The sequence below is a fragment of the Mytilus edulis genome, chromosome 2 (assembly GCF_963676685.1).
Source record: "Mytilus edulis chromosome 2, xbMytEdul2.2, whole genome shotgun sequence".
Taxonomy (NCBI): Eukaryota; Metazoa; Mollusca; class Bivalvia; order Mytilida; family Mytilidae; genus Mytilus; species Mytilus edulis.
In genome coordinates, this window is record NC_092345.1 from 54,027,684 (window position 1) to 54,053,873 (window position 26,190).

The 26,190-nt window shown below is 33.9% G+C and overlaps 2 protein-coding genes across 3 annotated transcripts; one reads left to right on the forward strand and one right to left on the reverse strand.

The window, feature by feature from the left end:
• Window positions 1–798: 798 nt before the first annotated feature.
• LOC139512443 (uncharacterized) lies at window positions 799–26,072 on the forward strand. 2 transcript variants are annotated; one of them, XM_071300053.1, is made up of 6 exons: window positions 799–903; window positions 11,352–11,383; window positions 11,834–11,890; window positions 22,207–22,308; window positions 24,626–24,756; window positions 25,678–26,072. In XM_071300053.1, the coding sequence occupies exons 2-6, from the start codon at window positions 11,374–11,376 to the stop codon at window positions 25,957–25,959; spliced, it is 582 nt and encodes a 193-aa protein (XP_071156154.1). In that variant the 5' UTR covers window positions 799–903; window positions 11,352–11,373; the 3' UTR covers window positions 25,960–26,072. The 2 variants fall into 2 exon arrangements, with proteins under 2 accessions (XP_071156154.1, XP_071156155.1); XM_071300054.1 differs by lacking the exon at window positions 22,207–22,308.
• Window positions 16,971–19,891, reverse strand: LOC139512442 (uncharacterized). The gene is made up of 3 exons (XM_071300052.1): window positions 19,769–19,891; window positions 18,460–18,562; window positions 16,971–18,082 (listed from the first exon to the last, which is right to left on the reverse strand). The coding sequence occupies exons 1-3, from the start codon at window positions 19,826–19,828 to the stop codon at window positions 17,307–17,309; spliced, it is 939 nt and encodes a 312-aa protein (XP_071156153.1). The 5' UTR covers window positions 19,829–19,891; the 3' UTR covers window positions 16,971–17,306.
• Window positions 26,073–26,190: the final 118 nt, after the last annotated feature.

A 26,190-nucleotide genomic window follows, 5' to 3' on the forward strand; every position in this document is an offset into this window, starting at 1 on the left:
GCGTCAAAGAATTTCCCATGATGCAATTATTGCATATAAATATAAAACTATTATACCAATTGAATAAAAAAATATTGCATGCAAATTATTTTTTATACCAATTGAATTAAAAATATTGCATTTGAATGAAAATTATACCATTTGTGTGAAAAATTATACCATTTGAATGAAAAAATTATACCATTTGAATGGAAAATTATACCATTTGAATAAAAAATATTACATTTAAATGAAAAAATATACCATCCAAATGAAAAATTATACCATTTAAATAAAAAAATATATTGCATATAAATGAAAAAATATACCATTCAAATGAAAAAATATTGCATTTAAATGAAGAAATATACCAATTAAATATAAAATATTGCATTTAAATGAAAAATATCGAATTTTTGCAACCAATACCATGCCATACAAGAAGCCAATTTTCATTTGTTTTTCAGAAATTTATATTTTAATTGATATGCAAATAGCATATGAATCAAGTAAGACCGTAACCATCAACATGAACAGTATGTTGGCCGTGACATGTTTTAGAGTTAATTCTGATGTGGAATAAACTGTCAGTTTTACATTTACCCAACATCTTCCTTTTAAATTAGTTCATACGTAAACTGAATTATTTTGATATAATATTGATATCATTATCCTATTAATAAAAGAACCATTCGGGTGTTGAAATAATTTTATGAAAACATTTAAATATACATTTTGTAATAAATCCTGGTTATTTGGATATACAACACGAACTATGACCAATAACCAGGTAGAAATATAATAGTTTGAAGGTGATCTATATAAATAGATTTTACGAAAACACTTCATAAAACGGAAATTTTATATTAAACTTCCTACATATAAACCTTAAAATCTAGGGTAAACACAGCTTAGACGTCTTGGGTATGTACATACAAACTGCTATCTGAACACTACATTTTACTAAATATATAAATCTATAATACAAGCCAGTTGGATGGATTGAACTGCAAATATAAAAAGATATGGTATGATTGCCAATGACATAACTCTCCACAAGAGACCCAAATCACACAGAAATCACAGCAGGTCACCATAGGGCCTTCAATAATGAGCAAAACACATCCAGAAGCGTCAGCTTATGACCCCAAATGACAAATGTTTAACAATTCCAACGAGAAAATCAACTGCCTAATTCAGGTTTACTTAGTTTACCCCAATATTTTCACTTGAAAATGTCTGTTATCAGTCAGATCTAGTAAGTATCTAGTATTCCAGAATTACATGTATCGTACAAGTAATTATCGTCTTTGTCAATGTTATAGACAATAGAAAAGGAACTGTAAAATTTCTTAAATACCCCAAGATTATAAGTCTTTGATACTTTTTTGTTTTGGTTGGGTTTTTTTTTTTGTGTTGTTTTTTAGGGGTAAAATTTTGTCGAATTTTGAAAAAGGGATAGTTGAAGAATACTGAAAGAAATCTACTTGAGCAATACAATTAAAAAAACAGAGATATCTAAGTAGTATTTTACATGAAGTAATATTTACAATCATTTGCATTGTTTAGACGCAAAATGTCTACCCCTGCCAAAGTACCAGATGTCCAAAATGGCCCAAACCATCGTATGCCAACTTCGCCCGACCCTTTATTTCTATTTGAACGTAGCTTGGACCCTTTTGTTTAGTGTAGCAAACGGTTTGGGGTTTATAATTCGCCACTATACGATTCGAAGGCTGCAATGTTGATTTCTGAGTGGACAGTTGATAAATGTAAACTGGCATCGCTTAATTTAAAGAGCTTACGACATAAACAAATACGTCGAACTACATGCGGGTCTGATTGGTGGTTGTATGCCTGACGACAAGTCAAAAATATTACATGCATTTTAGACAAAATTAAATTAAAGATAGTTGATGCCCCACTCGCACTATCATTTTCTATGTTCAGTGGACCGTGAAATTGGGATAAAAACTTCAATTTTTAGAAAGATCATATCATAGCAAACATGTGTACTAAGTTTCAAGTTGATTGGACTTCAACTTCATCAAAACTACCTTGACCAAAAACTATCATTTTCTATGTTCCGTGGACTATGACATTGGGTTCAAAAGTCTTATTTGGCATAAAAATTAGAAAGATACCATAGGCAACATGTGAACAAAGTTAAGTTGATTGGAATTTCAACCTCATAAAAACTATCTTGACAAAAAAACTTTAACCAAAAGCGGGAGAGATGGACGGACGAACAGACAAACGAACGAACGAACAAACAAACGGACCCACAGACCGAAAAACATAATGCCCCATCTTTAATGCCCCAAGATGGGGCATTAAGAATGAAAGTAAATAAGTCAGAAAGCCCCAGTCACACTGTCACGTTTCAAGAGCGACGTTTTACTACGTTTTGAAAGCGTATTTAGCGAAACGGGAATATATACGTAAAGAAGCCTAACGAAACGTAGTGATCCCTTGTTCAAAACGGGACATGACCCGTATGTTTTGAAAATTCAACTACAAACGTCACGAAAATTGAAACGAAGTAAAAACCTAGTAAACACGTATCAAAGCTTAGCGGAACGTAACACAACGTGCTTACTTACGTATCGAAACGTATCAATGCGCGGTGGAAACGTGGGTCTACACGTACTAATACGTAGCAAAAAGTGATAAGAACGTAGCACAAACCTAATAAAACCTAGCTTTCAAAACAACGGGACATTTTTATTCAAAACGTAGTTGAAACGTAGCATTTTAAAACGTAGTTAAACGTGACAGTGTGACTGGGGCTAAAGCCCCAGTCCCACTAGACCACTAGCGCACTACGCTCACCGCGATCTAAAATAAATTCAGATCGTGGTGAGGTCGCGGTATGAGCGGCATGAAAATGTAAATTTTCGTTGCTTTCATGATGCTACTACGTCCTCATTACGCTTCTACAACGATCCCGTTACGAGTACAGGAACACGTTCTCACCACGCTTATTCTGCGACCTCTCTACGCTTATCAAGATCTCTTACGCTCATCACGTTCTCACTACGACCATACCAAGAGTTAACACATGGCAAGGGTAAAATCCCTTTGTTTTTACTGTGCTATAATCTGGATAATGCACAGCAAAGGTGAGCATTAACTACCCCAGATATACTGCACAGTTCAAATCTATTTTTACCTTTAGGTGCGGTTCCTGGATTTTGAAAGGGGCGTTATTCTATCAATTTAAAAAAAATATCATAGAGTGTATCGAGACTAAAGACAATATTAACGATTTTAAGCTAAAACACGATATTTTGTCCAATCCAAGGGTTAACGACCTGCTCCCACCCCTGAATCCGCCATTTGCCTTGAAAGTACGACAAAGTTGAACTTCGTACAAACATCGTAGTTTCAAAATAGGAAAAAGAAAGGTTTCTCATTTCTTTATTTTTTTTTATCTTAGCTGGTACATAAACTATTTTATTATATTTTGTGTACAACGTAAATCTAAATCAGTGTTTTAAAGTTAGAAAGATAGTTAAAACATTTTTTGGTAATTTCTGCCAAAAAAGAAATGTATCAAAGAATATCCGAATAAAAGAAATCTGATTTGGATTAGGTTCAGACTCAATGGAATTTATAACGACTTTTTGAATATCTATTCCTATAAAGGGACTATTTTTGGATCGAATTTAATGAGACCATATTTAAGTTTGTTTTAAAACAGGGTGATTAGCTGGAGCTCAATCAAACTTCATTTAGATGGTTGTGTTTTAAAAAAGTTATACAGTAAATAAAAAGAAATGGGAGGGGGGGGGGGGGGGGGTTGCGGGGAGTAAAAGGATTTGAAAGAGAAACGTACTTTCTGTTTATTTAATATTTTACATTTAGGTAATATAACATCTTCCTCGGTTCTTTTTCTAACCATATCATTGAGGGAAAGAAATTCAAAAGCAAGTAATCTAATTTAAACTCAATAACCCTTCAATGCAGTTATGTTTTTTTTTCATACACCAGGGTTGGATCCAGCCATTTTAAAAAGGGGGTTCCAAACCCAGGACAAAGGGGGGGGGTCCAACTATATGTCCCCCATCAAATGCATTGATCGTCCAAAAAAAGGGGGGTTCCCCCCCGAACCCTCCCCCTGGATATGCCACTGTACACCGTTTTGAAAGTACACAATTTGCCAAAGTCTTAATCATCACCAATTAAATAAAAATTGGAAATAAATTTAACGGAAACGATAAAAAATAAAACATACCATTAAATCGCAATTTTAGAATGAGTCTAAATATAAAAAAAAATATTAATTTAAAACTTACCAAAGTCGTATTTCCCCCTTTTTTTTTTACCCTACAAGAAACTTTTCTAGGATCCGTGGATTGCGGAATAACGTCCACATTTCTAAAACGTTCACGTAAATTGATTGCGTCATGTGTTAAAACAGTTATTGGCCAATCAAATCGGTATATGCCATTTAATCTGCACAGCACGAGATGACCCAATAACCCGAACTCCTGCGTCGTTCGGGTTATTGGGTCATCTCGTGCTGTGCAGATTAAATGGCATATACCGACTTGCTTGGTCAATAACTATAACTTATCCGATTGCAACACGATCTTACCAAGCTTTTACTGCGATTATAGGACGTTCGTACCACGATTATACTACGTTCATACCGCGATCTTACTGTACAGACGAGTTATCAGTTATAACGTCATTATCGTGTTTCATATCAATACAATTCCATTCCTTCTATTTCTGATTAATACATAGATTTCTCGGAAACAATACAGTCATGCCACCAAAATCTTCTAGAACAAGTGGGCGTGGTGGTGGTGGTGGTGGTGGTGGTGTACGATCATCAGAATTTGCATTTTTGTCACAGATCGTAGTGCGATCGTGGCCTAGTGGAACTGCGCGCGGTATAACATACGTGGAATTCGTAATTTTAAAGACTCGTTGTTCCAAATATCATTAAAGAATATTTGTTAGCAGACAAGGGAAACGTTTGAAGAAAAAGAAAAAAACATAATTCAAGCAAAAAGTGAAAACTGTGCATGAATTTGACATACTATTTTCTTTTTAGTAATAATAATGCTTGAATAAAAAAAAGGTAAAACGCCAAATAAAGCACGAAGAAGAAGATAATAGAGGTCTTTAAATTCAATAATGTTTTGTCAAATACAGCTAAGGCAGTCAACTCCTGGGGTAGAACATCATGAGTATTTCCGAAAAGTCAATATTTCATAAACAGTTAAATGATTATTTTGGCATATACATGAAGTTCTAACTTGGTCCCCTCGGAGAAACTTCACCAACAAAGTTATTTAAGTTGAAATTTTAAACTGTTATATATCCGAATCTGTTTAAAAACCTTTGTAAGGTAGTCAAGGTTATCTCAGGTATTTTTCTATCAGTACTTTTTTCTAGGTTTAATTAATGATAATAGAATTTTTAACGAACAGTTTCATTCAAATTTTTTATTAGATATGCGCGGAAATGTTGCATGAATAGAAATATTCCCAAATCAGGATTTTTCATAGAAAAACACTTTGTTTCAATGTGGAGCTGATTATGAGTCCCTCTTCAATAATAAAAAAAAAGACAACACCTGGGGACGGTTTAGGCTTGCAAATGAATTTAAGCCATCCGCATTCTGAATATGCCTGTAATTCAATGGTTTTTGTTTGTTGTCTGTGATATTTGTTTTAGGGTTGGCAGTCTTTAGCGTAATTCAGGCCGTATTTTGGTTTGAATTTTTTACATTTTGTCATGTCAGAACCGGACGAATCTTACTCTACGTAAAAATTGAAGTTCAAGGATAGACAAGTCAAATGTTGGAACCATCTTCATAATATACTAAGGAATACATTGTATTTCTGTTTATATATAATTAATAATTCTCCGTCTATTTTAATGTAAAAATATATGGTAAGGCAGTTGCTTTACTTCTGCCTCAGTGGAAGTTACTCTCCTGTGTGTGGGTTTGCTCAATACTTATAATACCGCAGTCCCACTAGGCCACGATCGCACTACGACCTGTGAAAATTTTTTGACAATCGTAGTGCGATCGTGTAGATCGCAGTAAGGTCAAAATACAGTCGTGGTGAGGTCTTCAAGATCGTGATGAGCGTGGCCAACTTTGAACATGTTAAAAAAAATCGTGGTGCGGTCGTGGCGACATCAGGTCGTAGTAGAAGCGTAGTGGTAAGATCGCAAAGGTCGCTGTACCTTCGTAGCGAGAGCAAAGCGAAAGCGTGATTCTATTCGGAGATACTCCAGCCCCAGTCCCACTAGACCACGATCGCAACACGCTCACCGCGATCTAAAATAAATTCAGATCGTGGTGAGGTCGCAGTATGAGCGGCATGAAAATGTAAATTTTCGTTGCTTTCACGATGCTCCTACGTCCTTATTCCGCTTCTACAAAGATCCCGCTACGATTATACACGTTCTCACCGCGCTTATTCTGCGACGTCACGACGCTTATCGAGACCTTTTTACGCTCATCACGTACTCACTACGACCATACAGTGAGTTAACAGATTGCAACACGATCTTACCACGCTTCTGCTACGTTCATACCGCGATCGTACGACGCTCTCAGTAATAACGTTAACATCGTGTTCCATATCAATACAGTTTCGTTCCTTCTATTTCTGATTAATACGTAGATTTCTCGGAACAATACAGTCATTCCACCACAATCTACTAGAACACGTGGGCGTGGTGGTAGGGGTTGATGTAGATCCAGAGGGAGCTCTGACAGTAACAAATCCTGAACAGACAGAGATGTTGGACCGACCAATCCAACCTAAATTACAACCTATTGCTGGTCCATAAAGCTCAAATGACGGTATATATAAAATTTAGTCTTGGTATCTATGATGAGTTTATTTACTACCACTGGGTATACGTAGATGCCACTGCTGGTGGAGATTTATTTCCCCGAGGGTATCACAAGCCCAGTAGTCAGCACTATGAATTATCATTGATATTGTTATATTTATATATTAACTGTTTACAAAATTTTGAATTTTTTGAAATACTAAGGCTTTTCTACCTCATGCATAGATTACCTTAGCTGTATTTTGGAAAACTTTTAGGAATTTTGGTCCTCAATGCTCTTAAACTTCGTACTTTATTTGGCCTTTTTAACTTTTTTGGATTCGAGCGTCACTGAAGAGTCTTTTGTAGACGAAAAGCACGTCTGGCGTATATATAAAATTTAGTCCTGGTATCTATGATGAGTTTATTTACTACCACTGGGTCGATGCCACTGCTGGTGGAGATTTATTTCCCCGAGGGTATCACAAGCCCAGTAGTCAGCACCGTTTGTGCTGACATGAATTATCATTGATATTGTTATATTTATAAATGAACTGCTTACAAAATTTTGAATTTTTTGAAATACTCAGGCTTTTCTACCTCAGGCATAGATTACCTTAGCTGTATTTGGGAAAAAATTTAGGAATTTTGGTCCTCAATGCTCTTAAACTTCGTACTTTATTTGGCCTTTTTAACTTTTTTGGATTCGAGCGTCACTGATGAGTCTTTTGTAGACGAAACGCATGTCTGGCGTATATATAAATTTAGTCCTGGTATCTATGATGAGTTTATTTAATGAACGATAGCAGAAATGACACACATGTGTCAATAGATATAGGAAGATGTGGTATGAGTGCCATCTGACAACTCTCCATCCAAGTAACAATTCATAAAAGTAAACCATTATACATTGTATGCCAATGTATAGCCTTCAACATGGATCCTTGGCTCATAACGAACAGCAAACTATTATAAAGGGCCCCACAAATTGCTAGTTTAAAACCATTCAAACGGGAAAACCAACGGTCTAATCTATATAAAAACGAGAAGCATGGTTGAACCGTTAGAGAAAATGGACAAGAAGTTCTAATTTAATACATACAGACAAACAAAACCTGGAGAGATTTGATATACACATATTGTAAGTGAAAATTACAATGCGAATGATGGTCGTAGTATGAACGTAGCTAGGTCGTAAGAAGAGCATGACGAGGACGACAAGGGCGTGCTAGAATCGTACTATGGTTGTGATCAGCGTTGTATAGTCATAGTGGAAGCGTAGTTGGGTCGAGGTGAGATCGCGATCGTGGCCTAGTGGGACTGCGGTATTCGCTACGATCTCAATGCGACATTCCTACGACCTCACTACGACCATCACGTTCTCATCACGACCCATCTAGGCTTCCACCACGACTATACCACGTTTACACCACGCTGTTCAAGACCATAGTACGATTCTAGCACGCCCATGCCGTCCTCATCACGTTATTCTTACCACCTGCAGAGGCGGATTTAGGGGGGCAGGGTGCCCGCCCCCGCCCCTTTTTGGGAAAAAAAATGGTTGCTTATATAGGGAATCACTGAAGCGTGACTGGAGCGGGCCCCCTCTTAGGTCAGTCAGTGGGCCCCCACTTATGGAAATTTCTGGATCCGCCACTGCACCTGACTACGCTCATACTACGACCATCGCGCTCATTGTCATTTTCACATGAAATATATAAAAGCTCTCCAGGTTTTGTTTGTATGTATGTAATTTGGACCTCTTGTCCCTTTTCTCCAACGACACAATCATGCTTGACACATCTGTATCATCCCTGCTATCATTCACTAAAACATCGTCATTTGGTTTGTCCGACATCTCTGCTAGATCAGGATTCGTTACTATCAGAGCGCCCTCTGCCTCTACATCTACTCCTACCACCACACCCACGTGATCTGGTAGATTTTGGTGGCATGACTGTGTTGTTTTCGATAAATCTACGTATTATTCAGAAATATAAGGAATGGAACAGTATTTATATGGAACACGATATTGACGTTAAATTGCTGAGAACGTTGTAAGATCGCGGTATGAACGTAGTATAATCGTGGTAAGGACGTGCTATAATCGCAGTAGAAGCGTGGTAAGATCGTGATGCAGTCGGATAACTCGTGGTATGGTCGTAGTGAGAACGTGATGAGCGTAATAAGATCATGATAGTCGTAGAAAGCGTGGTGAGAACGTGGTATAATCGTATCGGGATCGTTGTAGAAGCGTAATAAGGACGTAGTAACGTTACGCACGCTGTTCCTACAACCCCTAGGATTTGTAACACAATCTTCGAAATTTCCTCCGCAAAACAAAATAAAAATGTTAGCAAACACGAACCACTATAAAACAAATTCAATATATGTTTTAAATTGTTTTTATAGCTCTTGATCATATACTAAATAATATCTAGTATATTTGAGGATTAAAATAACAAAGCTATGTGAAAAAACGGATGTCCAACGTTACATTTATGAAAAACTGTTTTGACTCTTATGTATAGTGATCATATTTCTTATTCTCTGATCTTCCGGAAACTTGGCAGGAACAACGGTATGTGTCGGTTCTTTGTGGCGTTAAAGCCGTTATTTTGCCAAATTTCATTTGACTCGGTGTCCGCATATTAAGCTTGAATAAGAAAAATGTCCAACGACGTTTTTCGGTAACTTAACGACTGAAAGTGAATTTTATAAGTAGATATAGCGGAAAACGAATAAAAAGAGTAAGACAATAACAACATCTACCAAAAGTACAAATATTTACCTCATTGTTCGTGAGTTCAAATATTGCAGATTTTATAAAATCTTCTCTACACAGTCGTTTTTCAAGCGGTAGCCATTTTGTCCAAGTTGATATTTCATTTTTCAAAGCAGTTAACGCGTATTTTTTAACTGATATTTCAATAAGTTATTTCTAATTGATCAAAACAAAAGTTAGATACACGAAGAGTACAAAATGCCAAAATTCTTTTCTTATTAACTACATATTTGGGTCTTTAAGGAATAATTTTTTTCAACACATTACAAAACGGTAGCCATTTTGTCCAAACGTCGAAAAATCCGAAAAACGCTAATTTCCGACGTTACATGTCCTAAAGTTTCAATTAAATGTTCATGATAATTAAAACAAATCGTTTGGTGAAATTTGGAAAAAGATGTTGATGGCTGCCGAAAAAAAAAGGATAGTGCATGTTGCTACATGTATAGACTCCGACAGGGACATAGATTCGACACAGGTTAAATTTTGCAATTTTTATTAATCGTTTATAGCTTTTATCGATTTATTTAAAAGAATCGTGAAAAGGGAAATTAAATCGCATTACATGAACTTCGTTCAACTTTTGCAAAGACAAATTGGAAACACCAAGACAATCCTCTAAATGTAAAATGCGAATTTTAATTTATGTTGCAGAAGGACTTCGAAATAGATCTTATAAAGCAGTCTCTTCAGTAAGGTGCATTCACCAATTATATTAAAAGACTTAATACAAGTCCACGGAATGTTTTACCTTGCAATTTGTCCTGCTATTCATGTTATAACTGAAAGTTATTCCTGTACTACATGTACTAGCGAAGCCGGAACTTTTCGTCAATATTAACTTGTGCATGAAATTGAGGTAATTGAAAGACAAATCCAAAACAGCGACGAAAACCGTTTCATTGAATTAATAAAACCCGGGATTATATTAGCCGTTTTTACGGACAATTCAAGAGTAGATTACTTTATTTTAAAATGTATATCAGAAGTTAAACAATTTAAGCAAGCAACTTTAGAAGACTTGGAAAATAATTCTCAAGCCAAGATTCGAGAAATTGAAGGGGTGTATTTCGACAAATTATGTGCCAAGAAAAATACAATTCTATTCAAATTAATCAAGGTTAAAAATGTTTCAATTTACTTGCAGAGTGTCAGATATATTTGTATTGGGGTTGAATTAAGATATAGAAATTTTACAATAACAGATAATATGCACCATGAAAGTTAAACATACTATGATAAAAGTTTTGCACATTATTTATGGAAACCGTATACATGTACTTCCGTCCAATTTTTCCTTCCTACATTACTTGCGACAGTAAGCACTGCATTTTTAGGGGAAATAACTTAAAAGGTAAACATTATTAAATCGATTTCAACAACTTGAAGTAATTTATGATAAAATGATGTCACAAAAAGAACAGAACCAGAATCAACCAACAACATATAAAAAAAACGAATGAAACTTGCAAAAATTAATCAAAGTCAAAAACCCTTTTTGACGCCGCATTTTTAGTGTAACGTCGTGTTGTAGGAACATCGTGCACAACGTTAGTATCATCGTGAAATCAACGAAAATGTACATTTTCATGTCGCTCATACCACGACCTCACCACGATCTTAAATTATTTCTGATCGAGGTGAGCGTGGTGCGATCGTGGTAACCAGACTCAATTAAATCAAAAGATACAAATCTACCATTGTTTTTATTTTACTTTTTCACATAAGCATAGCATTATGCATTGTACGTGCTAATAATTTTATACAATTTCATTTTCAGATATTCCTCATTAGTCATTGCAATGTCAGCTAGTAAGTATATTATAATCAATATCGTTATATAATATGTACTTGCTATATCCCATGTTACGCAAGCATTTTTTAAAAGTAAAAATAGAAGTTAACCTTTTTAGAAGAATATTATATTTAAAAATGTCTATGGTGAAAATTGTCTAATTTTACCAACCTGCTGGAATAAAAAAAACCACATGTTAACCGATACAGATACTATCGAAACGGAAAAAAAATAGTAATTTTCCTAATAGTAATGTTAAGAAAATTTTGAAATCGTATTGATGGACCAGTGAATTCGATTCCAGTTTATAAATCTCTTATAACAAAACATACATGTAGAAGTTTTTCTTTTTATCAGCACATTTGTTGGATAAGATAATTTTTTTTTCTCATTTATTGTTTTGTTTATTTGTTGTTCGTTTGTCTACACTACTGATGATGTTTATTTCGTTTTCTACTTTCCTTTAGGTCAAAGTAACCCACACTATATAGCAGCTGCAAAGGCCAATATCCCAAACCCAAGTGGTAAGTCTTAATCAGATGCTCCAATTTGAAAACGGGACCAACAATTAAGAATCTACATACACAGTTAGATTTGGCATATAAAAGAACCCCAATTATTCAATTTTTTATGACCCTTTGGGCTCCTTATTCCTAAACTGTTGGGACCAAAACTCCCAAAATCAATCCAAACCTTCCTTTTATGGTCATAAACGTTGTGTTTAAATTTCATAGATTTCTATTTACTATTACTAAAGTAATGGTGCGAAAACAAAGAAAAAATGCTTATTTGGGCCCCTTTTTGGCCCCTAATTCCTAAACTGTTGGGACCTCACCTCCCAAAATCAATCCCAACCTTCCTTTTGTGGTCATAAACCTTGTGTCAAAATTTCATAGATTTCTATTTACTTAAACTAAAGTTATAGTGCGAAAACCAAGAAAATGCTTATTTGGGCCCTTTTTGGCCGCTTATTCCTAAACTGTTGGGACCAAAACTCCCAAAATCAATCCCAACCTTCCTTTTTTGGTCATAAACCTTGTGTCAAAATTTCATAGATATCTATTTACTTATTATAAACTAAAGTTATAGTGCGAAAACCAAGAAAATGCTTATTTGGGCCCTTTTTGGCCCCTAATTCCTAAACTGTTGGGACCAAAACTCCCAAAATCAATCCCAACCTTCTTTTTTTGGTCATAAACCTTGTGTTAAAATTTCATAGATTTCTATTTACCATTACTAAAGTTATAGTGCGAAAACCAAGAAAAACTGCTTATTTGGGCCTTTTTGGCCCCTAATTCCTAAACTGTTGGGACCTCAACTCCAAAAATCAATCCCAACCTTCCTTTTGTGGTCATAAACCTTGTGTCAAAATTTCATAGATTTCTATTTACTTAAACTAAAGTTATAGTGCGAAAACCAAGAAAATGCTTATTTGGGCCCTTTTTGGTCCCTAATTCCTAAACTGTTGGGACCAAAACTCCTAAAATCAATCCCAACCTTTCTTTTTTGGTCATAAACCTTGTGTTAAAATTTCATAGATTTCTATTTACTTCTACTAAAGTTATAGTGCGAAAACCAAATGTCTTCGGACGACGACGACGACGCCAACGTGATACCAATATATGACCAACAAATTTTCAATTTTTGCGGTCGTATAAAAAAACAATAGCATTTAATTTAGTACAAATTTACATTATCTCATTATCTATCTATACTATTAAACGAGAAGACCTCATTTTGTGTGTCGCTTCTTAACATTGAAGTGAAAAGAATCTGTCATTTTAAATGACTGTCTACTTAGAGTAAATATGTTTAATTATACTGTCTTCTGACATCCCCTTTTTAAATGTCAGATCTTTCAGGGATCTCATTATCCTTTCGGGGCATCTATGATCAACCCCAGTTTTTGGATGGGTTCTTGTTATCTAATCCTGTTTTTCTACGAAGTGTTTTGTCGACAGTTGTGTCACTTTTTCAGAGTGATTGCGTCAATCCTGTTCCAACCGAAATTAATAGCTCATTCTACTGCTCAACTGCTACACCAATGTCTCAGGTTAGAGGAGGGTTGAGCGCTAATACACATGTTTAATCTCGAAACATTGTTTAAGTGCCTGTCCCTAGTTAAGAGCCTATTTTTCGAGTAGCAAATCTTTGGTTGCTGTCTATATGTATACCTCATTAGTTTTTCGATTGTTGTAATTTGCAAAAAAATTCCAAAAAAGGTTTTAGCATCTAAGGTGATTGAACAGAATCCCCAATGATTCATTTGACTGCGAATTTATCCGAGTGAGAAAGACCTGTATAAAGTATGCAAACAAATCTAAGTACAGACACATATTGATGGATCAATTAACTGTTGCTTGATTAACATTCCCTGGCAAATATTTCATGTTTAGGTGGAGAACAAATTAGCAGTAAATACAATTGGTAGGTCCTGTAATAGAGGTCATGCAAGATTTATGTCGAAGAAACTTTATCGCCGCTGTATATTTGATTGAGAAAATAATTTGATCTCGCATCAGACCACCTATGGACCCTTAAAGTATGGTTGCAAGCGTTCATAACGTGCAGAGAGCGATTATTCTCTTGACTTTGCATTAGGCATCAATTTGAAATTCCCATTCTGACTGCATGAACTTGGCTGCGTACTTGTACATCCTGCACAACCTAACAAACTCCCAACTTTGGGGAAAGTAAAATATTTCTGGTCGGAAGAAGACAAAAGTGACCGTAAAGCTTTTCCCCAGTCACCCTATGGAGCCACATATTGACGCAGGAGGCTTTAACCTTACTGTGTTAGATTAATTTATCCAACCTGATAAGTTATAACTAAAAGGAAATCCCTATTATTTCTATCTTTCCATTCTCAAGTCGCAGTCCGCCAGATGATATGAAATGTCAGATTAAGATAAATTTTCACATGTACCTTAACTTAAAGTTGTTGATTTTTTGACAATATTCGTTGAAATTGGTATCGTATAACACATCAGCTATCAGGGGCGTAGCTTACGTTGTGGCAACCGAGGCAGTTGTCTCGGTAAAAAAAAATATTTTCCTTCACTGTATTTTCTTTTAGAATCATATTCAAAACAGTGTGGCTCTGGCCATTGATTGACGACCTAAATTATCCCATTGACTGGGACAGATTAGGTGAACGTGTGTCTGTAACGACCACTGCTCACTATTTACTTATTGTAGAATTTAAACTGTGGGGTAACCAAAGGTTCTTAACGCCTTCAATAATAAAATAATTCGAAAAATTAATCAGGAATAATCTTTATGTTTTGATTTATATTATTGATATAAATCATAACATCGTGTTATTCCTGATTAATTTATCGAATAACTCCATTTAGGTGTTGAGAACCTTTGGTGACCCAAACAGTTTAAGTGTCTTTAACAATTACTTACATACATTGTAGTGAGCAGTGGTCGTTACAGACAAACGTTCACATAATCTGTCCCAGTCAATGGGATAATTTATGTCGTCAATCAATGGCCACAGCCACACTGTTTTGAATATGATTCTAAATGATTATTGCAGCAAACTGGCTACTAAACAATAATGTAGCAACTTGTTATGTCTTGATGGCGCGGTTATTGATTCATACCCTTTACGAATTCTTCAAGACTTATGGGAACATTTGAATTAATTTTCCCTGCTCTACTTGGAAATACCCTTTACGGTAGTTTTCTGTAATTCAAGTTTTGCAGAGTAAAAGGAAATCGACAACCGATTTATTTTGTCCTACCCCATTGCAAGCGAAAACAGTGAGTAGAATAGATGAGGATGCAACTCACGAGTCACCCGATCAAATCACTTAACCATTGAACTAGGTCAACTAGTTAATTTTGTGTCAGAATAATTTCTAGTATATGAGGGCCTGTGTGAGGTTTTAAGAAAACAGAAAAATCGGCCCTGAAATTAATTTAAATTTAAAATAATATGGATTTAAAATGGTGCTAAATTATAAAATAAAGGGAATCAAATTATGGACGACAACGATTAAAAAATAAATATTTGATAATTCCATTCTAACCATTCAAACCCTCATTTATAACCATTGACATGTTCCCCTACGACTATGTTCATTTACATTGGTAATAAACAAAACAAAATATGCATTTATGTATTATAGTGCACAGAAAATAATTTATATGTTGTGGTTCTCAAGTTTTATTCTCGCTATTTTAAATGTACATGTAGCATATGTTTTTCTCCTAGTTTATCCCGAAATTCGTTTGTTCAATCCAGCTGTCATTTTGTGGTGATTATCTATAATTCGTTGATTCGTAATCTACGACAAAATAAATGATCATCATAAAACTTATTACAAATAAACCTTAATATTTGCGTTTGTTTTTTTTTTTCTGTATTGAACATTTTGTACAGGTTTCTTCTATCCACCGAGCAAGGTCATGATTTCTTGTGATATGACGTGTGAGGTACAACCAACTATATTAGAGTCTACTACTGCTTTGAAATATATTGGGAGCCATTAGGCATTTGAGCTGGCTTTCTACTGGGAACAGTATGTCAATATATATATATATATATATATATATGTTCCTGCTTTCTGTAACTGCTAGCAAGTCAGGAAACTGACTTTTCATTGGTTGTCTAATGTGATACCATCACGTATTTTGTTATTTCTATAGCTTTGAGTATAGATAGTAAGGCACATAATTAACATTATTATGATGAAATAACATTGAACAAGAACTATTTTTAACGATTTGTTCTTGTTCAAATTGTAAAAACCTCTATAGCTTCAAGGGGGCTACGACCCCCGTAACCCCCGGCCTCGAGTCGGTTTAAACAGAAGGCAAGCTACGCCACTGGATATTTTAACACATCCGACGTAAACTCGAATGATTCAAGCCCTTACCGTCTCCGATTCTCTCTACCTTTCGTTAATGAAGTGATCGATAGGGAGCTTAATATAACGACTGGATTGTTCGGGTTAATGTAAAAAGAAAACTAATGTGATTCCAGAGTTATGGGACTTTGACTGCCAGATGCATGTAAATAAAATGTTAACTACAATTTTTTTTTCGTTCCAGAGTTATTGGACTTTTAACAGTCAGAATATAATACTTGTAGCATAAGTGTATCTTTATGCATATTTTTCTACAGAGCCTTTTTATTTGCGTCTAATTAATGCTATCTAAAATATCCCATTTTATTTTTGCAACAATTTCAATATGCACAATAAGGGTGTGCCATGCGCTATTGACACAACTGTTTTTTTTTCATAGCGGGATCATTAACATATAGGTGTTGCATTAAGGTCATATGAAACCTCAAATTAAAAAAAAATATGCATAAGTTTTTTAAAATTAAATGGATAGTTTTCATTATACAACTTCTATACATATACTTTTTTCTAAAGAAAATTCTTTAATTTGTCCACATTTAGAAGAAGTTTACTTATTTTTAATTGCTTGCTGCCAGGAAGCAATTCGCCGAAATATTTTCCGTATGCATAGTGACCTAAGCGTGACCCTCCTCGTAAAAATCCGGTGATAGCAATACGCATGAATCTGTCATTAAAATAAACAATTACCTGATTGTATATGTTAAACACGTGCTAAATACCCATGCTTTTTGTTGATTATTTACTATAAGGTGACAATCGGTAAACTTCGGCTTCAAAACACGGCATTTAATGAGTAGCCATATTTGTTAAATCATAACAGACAAATAGAGAAAAAAATGACGATTATACGATAGATTTGCGTAAAAAATGATAAAATCGTGCACAGAGGACTAAGTTTATGATATATACATGCATTGGTTCAAGAATTGGATGAACATTATTTTTCACCAGTCACTCGTTTCTTATGACTTTAAACTCTTTTGAGAAAATTCCCATGCGATTAAAATAAATGTATGTAATATTTTAAACTATATTAGCTTAAATATCAGTTACTTCCAGCTTATTTTATTTTGTTTAGATCAATTTTCACTTCAATAAATGTTACTATTTTCTTTAAAGCATCACTCCACACTGAAAAGTAAAGTATAGAAACGTCTTTGTCATGTTGCCACATATTGACAGTAAGTGTATCATTGGCAAAAGTTTCTGCTATATAATTTATACTCAAATATTTCACTGGATACCAAATAATATCGCCGTTAAATTGATCGAGTTGACCATTCATGGAAGCCTCAGTAGCACAGTCTATACAAGATTTGATGTACATTGATTGGTTAGCATGCATTTTGACATCCATATCACTATATCGGGATTTAAAGGTCCATTTAAAGCAATCAGGCGGTGATATCGGAATGGGAGTACTAGTTTTCTTCAATACTTTCGGCATTCCTCGATCTTTCAAATGTGAAAACATTTGGTGAAATTGCGGAGACCACTTCACTGGTCTGTGTGTTTCATTGTCAACCCTACAAAGTTTTGCCAGCCTTTCTACCAAAAGTTCTCCCGTATCACTGTGTATAAGTTTTGTGACTGTGCTGTGTGTACTGGTACCTGGTTCGCACAGTTCTTTTGTTACTGTCAAATTTATTGGATCAAGGTAGTCGAACTGGTATACTTTTGGGTTGATATAATTTAAAATCATTTTTAGCATGATGAATGTCGATGTTTCACACATGTTATTGTCAGTATCAGAGATATTCATGAATACTTCTGACTGCCGGGCTTTAAATTCTGCTCCATCTAGAAATAATGACAAATTCCATATACCCCATTTGCCTAAAAGAAATAGAAATATGAAGACCCATAACAAACGATTAAATTCAAAATAAATTAAAATTAGCTGAAAGGACATTTTTCGTTTTTAGTCATGACGTTGACGTTGTCTTCGACTTATATTAATTTGAATTTCTAATAGTTTATAATAAACGATTATATTTAAATTAAATTAAAATAAGCTGAAAGGATATTTTTCATTTTTTTTTTGTTCGGGGTTGTCTCTTTGACATATTACCCGTTTTCATTTTCAATTTTAATTGTTATTCTGTATTGCATGCTATTAACTGTTAATATTTTTAACTCTTTTTCTGCTTTGTGTCCTTTTTTCTTAAACCAACATATACTGCTTTGATTTAGTGTTGACTTCTAAAACCAACCTGTTCTGTTATCAAAGCCGTATGGTATGCCTTTTGTTGTTATTTCTGCGTAGTCAGGTGTAACCTTTGTTATGGTGTATATACCTCTATCACTCGCCCAGGCCTGAAGAATACATGATTGAAAGTAAAGTATTTCACAGGTTTAGCAAAAATTTGAATTTTACACTACTGTACCTTTTGGGTTTTTTTTTTTTATTTATCTCGGCTGTGCATTTTAAAAAAAAAAACAGCCTGTTTTTAAAAATAATTTTGTACAATGTCATCGTGTTTTTGAAAATTCGAAAATATAATAAAATTAAAAAAAAAAACACTGTAAAAAAGCTGCATGTATCTGCACTTTTAAAGTTGACTGATCATCATGCCATTTTGGATCTCAAATGATTGGTATAATTACGCCGGTGTACAAGTTTACTTGAATTGGCGATCTTTTATATAAAAATTTCATTTATTTGCATTGACTTCATGTACAAGAAACCCTTTATATTGTTATGTATCATTGTTTAAATAGTACAGCAAATACACTTTTTTATCAAACAAAAACAAGGGATATATATAATAAAGGCGCAGAATGTACATCAGTGTAAATCATTTGTTGTTAAATTTTATTTAGATATAATTGTAATGTGCATATATAACTTTTGATATCAGTGAGTAATGTAGCACGAAAAAATACATGTACCTAGGTAACCGCTATTTTTCTTTTTTCTTTATTGAAAACGATCTCTTCAAAATTTTATTATTTTCTATTTTATCGTATTATTTTCATTCAGATCATGCACATATCAATTTCCTACACAAGAAAGTGTTGAGTTACATGTAGCATGCAAGCAGACTCGGTGACATAGACTTGTTATCATATTTTTAGCAGTGTAATGTAAACTACATTTTGGCAAACTATTTTATATATATATATATATAATTTTGTAATTTGTGTTCATACCTTGACCTTTGTTATGTGCCCTTTTGGTGTTCTATAATTTCTTTTGACGCGAACGGCGAGCCATAGACAACATCAGAAAATAGAAACGCTTGCTTATACACACATTATTATGTGTACTTTTCTGATTCATACCAAAGTCACATTCAAGGTTGTTTGCTGCATAAACATCATTTACAAAAACTAGTGTCATGATAATGAACTGCGAATAAAAATTTTGATTTAGCCGTATTGTTCACAGCAAACATTTAGGTACGTAATGTAAACATTCCATGGGAAATTTCTAAGCAAATTTACATACTAGGGTAACGTCAATAATTTAAGTGTGAGCAAATATACATTAATTTTGATACATTTCATTATTAAACTTACCAATAGTTTAGTGTTGTTTAAGATTAGGGTTTTGCTAACAGTAACACATCGACGAAACATTTTTTTCTATTATCAGTTGGTTTGACCAAATTTAAATATGGAGGGCTAACTTACCAATAATTTAGTAATAACGTTAAATTATTAAGTTGACATACTTAGTACTATGGTAAGTATTAGACAAAAATGTTACTGATTACTCAGGGAAAAAAATCATAGGTAATGTATATTCATTACAGAGATCCAACTGCTTTTTTAAATAGGTACTGTAATATACATTTAAGATCATATAAGGTGGTACCCAACACTTTAACTAAAATTAATTTGGCTCGTTTAATTTTCTTAAAATTTAGAAAAAAGTATTAACTTTGACCCTTTGAAAAAATATTAAAATTTCGAAAAAGAGGTAGGGCCAATATGCCGAGGATTTTTTTCACAGAAGGGCCAATTTCAAAAAGTGCCAACAGAGTAAAATTTCCTATAAAAATCAAAAATAAAAATGCTTTTTGATCAATATCTCGATTTACATATAGTATGATATGTGTGATCAATAGTTAATTTAACCCTAAAAAAGGATGAAAGTCCAATATCCGGATTTTCGGATGTTTTTCTGTGGAAAAAACAGGGAATCCCCCAAGAAGGACATTTCAAACCAAAGAAAAGTTATGCTTTTTATGACTGTTGTTATTCATACTACTTTTTACTTCAAAAATGAAATTGGTTTAGTGTGTCCTTATTACATAAAAAACAACTTTTTAAAGGAAAAAATGTAACATCGATAAATTGTACCAATATAGCTTCTAAATAAGAGTATTAATGATAAGAATCGCCGTAGCTCCACCAGTAGAGCACAGAACTACTAATAAATGACGGTTTTGAAGAAAGGGTTCGAACCTCGCTCAGAACCAAGTTTTGCATTTTTTTGTGTTGTTATATTAAATTTTAAAGTTTCTATCATATGTTTTCGGTTGTTTGCTTGATTCATAGAGTCATTTTGGTTCATTTTGACTATTCAGTTAGTGTACTAGTAAATAATTTTACGTGTATCAAAGAAAAAACAATGTATCGGTTATTGTGTGAAATCCTATGACCGTCCATACTCTTGAATTACTTTCTATTCATGTGTTTACGTTATTACATATATCCAAGGGACAACTGCCGTCAAACTGATTTAGGTGCCTGTACATAACCAATAACACGAGAATTAATTCTATAGAAATTAAGCCTACATGTTGCGGGTGTAATATACACATAACTTAAAAAAAGACCATTGTATACAATTTTCATAACAACAAAACACATTTCGTCGAAACCTTTTTTGAACATGGTATTATATGTAACAAATGCAGTTAACAACAATTTTGTCGCCAAATCACAAACTGTAAAGATACTAGTACTGAAATTTTTACCACCGTCTATACACGGGTACATAACTCATCAGAAAAATAAAACAACATAACAGAACAAATCAATTACACTACAAATCGTGATTGTAGGTAAAACATCAAGAAGCTGTTGCATCTGTATCACAACGAAGGGCCGATTTGTTAAAATTACAGAAAAGGCAATACAACATGAAGTAGTAACACAGGGTGATCTATGACCAACTGATGTAAGATGTTCTCCGGTTAAAATATATACATGTACATGTATTTTCTTGTCTAATCTTATAGACGATAAATCCTTAAAAGACCAGGACAAATACTGTGTAACTGATATACATATTCAGAATGAGAAAATCACGATTTGAATTAGTTCGATATTACTTGGCTCCTTGAGAAGTTACATGGTATGGCACCTTGCATAAAGGATGTTAATAATAAAATAAAATCAATATTAAAAAATCAATAGTCATGGCCTTGTTTTTGTAGGAATACCTGTTCAAGGTATGAAAATAAATGATGTGACGTATTTTTATGTACTATAAATAGCATCCATCGGGCTATTTAAAACATGATTTACCTATCTTATCGAATGAAACAAATTGCCGACAAATTGTCCCTACCTCTTTGAACCAACCGTTTTATCAGCAAAATTACACTGGTTATATAGCAGGTTGACGAACACTTATTTTGATCATTGAGAAGCTTAATATTCCCTTAACAACACAACGTAATCAAAACGTTTAACTGATTTTGCAGAGTTATCTCCCTATTGTGTTAGGTGCCACCTTAAGATCATATTTTAAAATAACATCGCCTACAATTTTTATATGCATGTATATCAGCGACATACAGATGGTTTTATATGTCTCTGTTTGTAAGATATAACTTACATTGTGTTTTTGTGTATTAATATTAGTATCTTCTTTCATAGAGTCTGTATATAGCAAACAACATACATACGAATACATGTAGTGGTGCACAGTAAAATTGTCATATTTATAAACAATTGTGTTTTTGAGTTAAATTCGTAACACATATATATAATTATCTTTATAGACATTACTGACGTAATCATACGGTTCGAGACAAATGGAGAACCTAACCTCAAGGCTTACGATGCACAACCTAAAAATCCTTCCGTTCATGACACCACAATAGGTAATATATATATAATAGAATGTTCGGTTTGTTTTTACAGCTAAAAAGAATAAAATGATGACTAAAGTTTGTATATGGAATGGGTATAGGTATAACACCACCAAATCATAGTACGGCTCCGGTTGCATACTAAAATAGATAAAAAAAATATTCCCTTGAATTTGACAGTTGTAAGTAATTAATCCTACATTTTATTGCTGTAAATCATTTCTGTGTCATACACATATATCTTGGGTGTTTCAAAGCATCATTTTTTTATTTTGGGTTTCTATTGAATATTTTGGGAACTTGAGTGTACATGCATGGTTACTTAAGCATGTTAAGCTTGTACACAAATGTACACCGGTACAAAAGAGGTGAAAATTTGATTGGTTATCTTCCAGTGGTGGTTTATATACGACCGTCACAATTTTGACAGGACGTATTATGCATACAATGTCTGGTGTCCGTCTGTCCTTCTGTCTGTCCGTCTGGATGTCCTCCCGTTTGTCTGTCTGTTCGGCTTATCCAAGTCGCACTGTAACTTGAGAACGACTGTTTCTTATGATTGTCAAATGATTTGTACATGATGAACTTTTTTGGTGAAAATAAGATTAAAACATTTTGAGTTACAGGACTTTGTATCTAAAACAGGGTTGTGTTTTTTCACATGTCGCACCATATCTCAAAAACTATTTATGATTATTGCTTAAAACTTTACACACTTCTTATTTATATTTATCTAAAGGTCTGTATACTTTTTTGTGATGATTCAAAATTTTATTTTTAGAGTTATTGAGTTTATTGATAACAGACAAGTAGGGGGAAATTAATAGTGGTTTTACGCCTATACACCAAAATGTATGCAGTATAACCAACACAGCTGTTATCAAATGTTAGAACAAAATAGAATCTATTTATATAACCGACTTTTACAAATGTATTTGAACAAAAATCTTTAGAAGGAAGCCAACCAATGTTCCTCTCTTTCTTAACCAGTCGTGCGACTGTATCAACAATAACAACACCGCCACCATACAACCCAGCGGTCTAGCCTAGTATTTTTTCACCTCTGACTTTTGAGAAGACGCCAATAACTTTCATTGTACGACTTTACATTGCTATTTTAGTATAACGGGGCTTTATTGTGTGCTGTAAGTGTTTTGGTACTGTCAAGTGATTTAATGTAAGCCGTTTTCACTAATTGATTTGTTAAAGGGATCTTCTTCTAAGTTATTTATTAGCGTAGTTGGTCGAGTGGTCTTGAATCTGACATTATAAAATTTAACAATGTCATATCAACACGCACATTTGATTTGTACGTCCTCTCTTGAAACGAAATTACAATCATGTTTACATCTTTGCGCTGTGCGCTACGCATATAAAGACAGAGCCGCTAAATTCTTCGTCAGATCGAATCTTAAGTCAAACATAAGGGGTGTTAAAGCCCGCATGTTTTCCGTTGATTTCTCATGAAATTCTACTAATAGGCCTTGTTTCGGAGAATCGAATGAAGTACATCATTATAACTGGATGAAAACAAAAACATATACTATGCAAAAAATTGATAGTGACGCCCACATTAAAATTATTTTAGTAAAAATAGAAAGAAACAAGGCGAAAAGGCTTGTAAATTACAATAAGAAAAAAGTGAAAACAACTAGAAAATCGTATTATTAAAGCCGTTAAAAAATTTATACTGTAGATATAAGAAGATGTGGTACATTGTACATGTATAAGTGCCAATGAGACAACTCTATACCTCCATCGAATGATTGATTGCTGGTTTCTTAACGTCCAGTGGCAAATATTTCATGTATGTTCAGGCCGAGAACAGGTTAACAATAAATACAATATGTAGGTCTTGTAAAAAGGGCAATCCGGGATGATAGTCGGGGAAATTTGGACTGCCACTGGAAAATGATGGTATATTGGATAGAGACAGAAATATTGTTTTGCAACAGGCAACCTATGGACCCCTCAAAGGTTTGTTGCAAGGGTTCTTAACGTGCAAGGTGTTTGGCGCTCTCTCCACACGAAGCATCGGATTCTGACCGGACGTGACTGCAAACTTGATACATTCCGCCTGGTCAAACGGACGCCCCACTTTGGCAAGCGTTTAACTGCCGGTCGGAAGATGACCAAGTGACCATATTTCTATTCCCGAGTCACTCTTTGGATGGGGTGCTCACCATTCAAGTCACAATTTGTAAAACTCAAGTACAAAGTCATAGTACGGCCTTCAACACGGGGCCTTGGCTTAAACCAAACAGCAAGCCTCATAATTATGACTTTTTTCACCGCAAATTAGCTTTATCTCTTGGTATTAATATTCTAGGTTATGGGTTTAACCTAAACAGATCAGATGCAAAAGTAACTTTCCAAAAACTTGTTCCAGAGGTTGATTTTGACAATGTTAAGACGGGACAAGAAAACATAACAAAAGAACATGCTCTTAAACTATTCAATGTAAGTATAAAAAGTTACCAGTCTGCTATTCAATGTAAGTATAAAAAGTTACCAGTCTGAAATAGATTTGTGTGGCTGAGCTGGGCTAAGGTGTGTACCTGGCTTTAATGATAGACATCTTGATTACACGAAAATGTTTTACGGGAAGTAGCAGGCAGATAATTCTCAAAACAAAAACATATTTTATAAAAGAATATGTTTTTTATTTATAATTGATTCAAACAAACAATTTGCTTGAGTCCTATTAAATGGAAATAAGAAATTAAGTACTAAGTCCATGCCCGAATAAAATATAGTATTGCCTATTTGAAAGCCTGTAGAATAAATGAAAGCAAAAGAACATGAGTGATAATCAATTTAGATCGTGTTTGAATCCGTAGTCGCATTTGAATATGATTCTTTTCTCTATAACTAGGTCAAGCAAGAAATGTTTGGAAGTATTTCAGTGTTCATCTAGTCAGAATAATATCACTCTTAAATGTTTATTTTGAACGGATTATATTTTATTGACAAACTAATATTACCTCCGGAGGACAAGGTTCATTTAATTTATAATTAATTGGCTTACTTTGAATGAAATTTTTGTTCGATAATTAGCTTTTCATTATAGGACAAAATTAAAATGGCTTATCCGTCGAAGTCTATTTTAGGGAATAAGGTGAACAAAATATTCCTAAATACGCAAGTCAGTTAAAAATCAAATAACTAAAATACCGAAATCCAAGGATAATTTAAAACGGAAAGTCAATAAACAAAATATTAAAATGTCAAAATCAAAAGCTCAAACAAATCAAACGAATAAATAACAAATGTCATGTTCCTGTCTTGGTACCGACATTTTCGTATCAATTTAATTTTTTTAAATATTATATTATGAATATGATTATAAAGATGATTCTTGTCTCTTTTATATTAATGCAGCATGACATTACTGAACACGTGAACAGAGCCAAATCGAGGCTTGGAGACAGCGTATATGATGCCTTACCACCAAATGTCAAGTCTGCTGTCATAAGTGCAGTATACAGAGGCGATCTTGGTCCAAAAACGGCGAATCTGATGAAAGCAGGAAAATGGCGAGATGTCGGCGTAGAATATTTGAACCATCAGCAATATAAGAAAGCACAAGAACTTGGCATAATTGGAGTTAGAACAAGAATGAACTGGAATGTGGAACAATTCAATACCATGATTAAAGAATAAATAAGAGTACACTCAGGAAGAGTGTTTTTTGTTTATGTACATGTATAATAAAATAGAACCAAACCATTTAGTTTTGTATATACTTTTATGATATAAATACAAATGAAACAGAATTCCGTATTATTCATTTTTTTTACTTAATATGTTTTGTGAGATTTCAAATAACACTGTCAAAGATTCAATAAAATGAGCTACAGAGTATATACATGTATTATATATATGCAGATATTT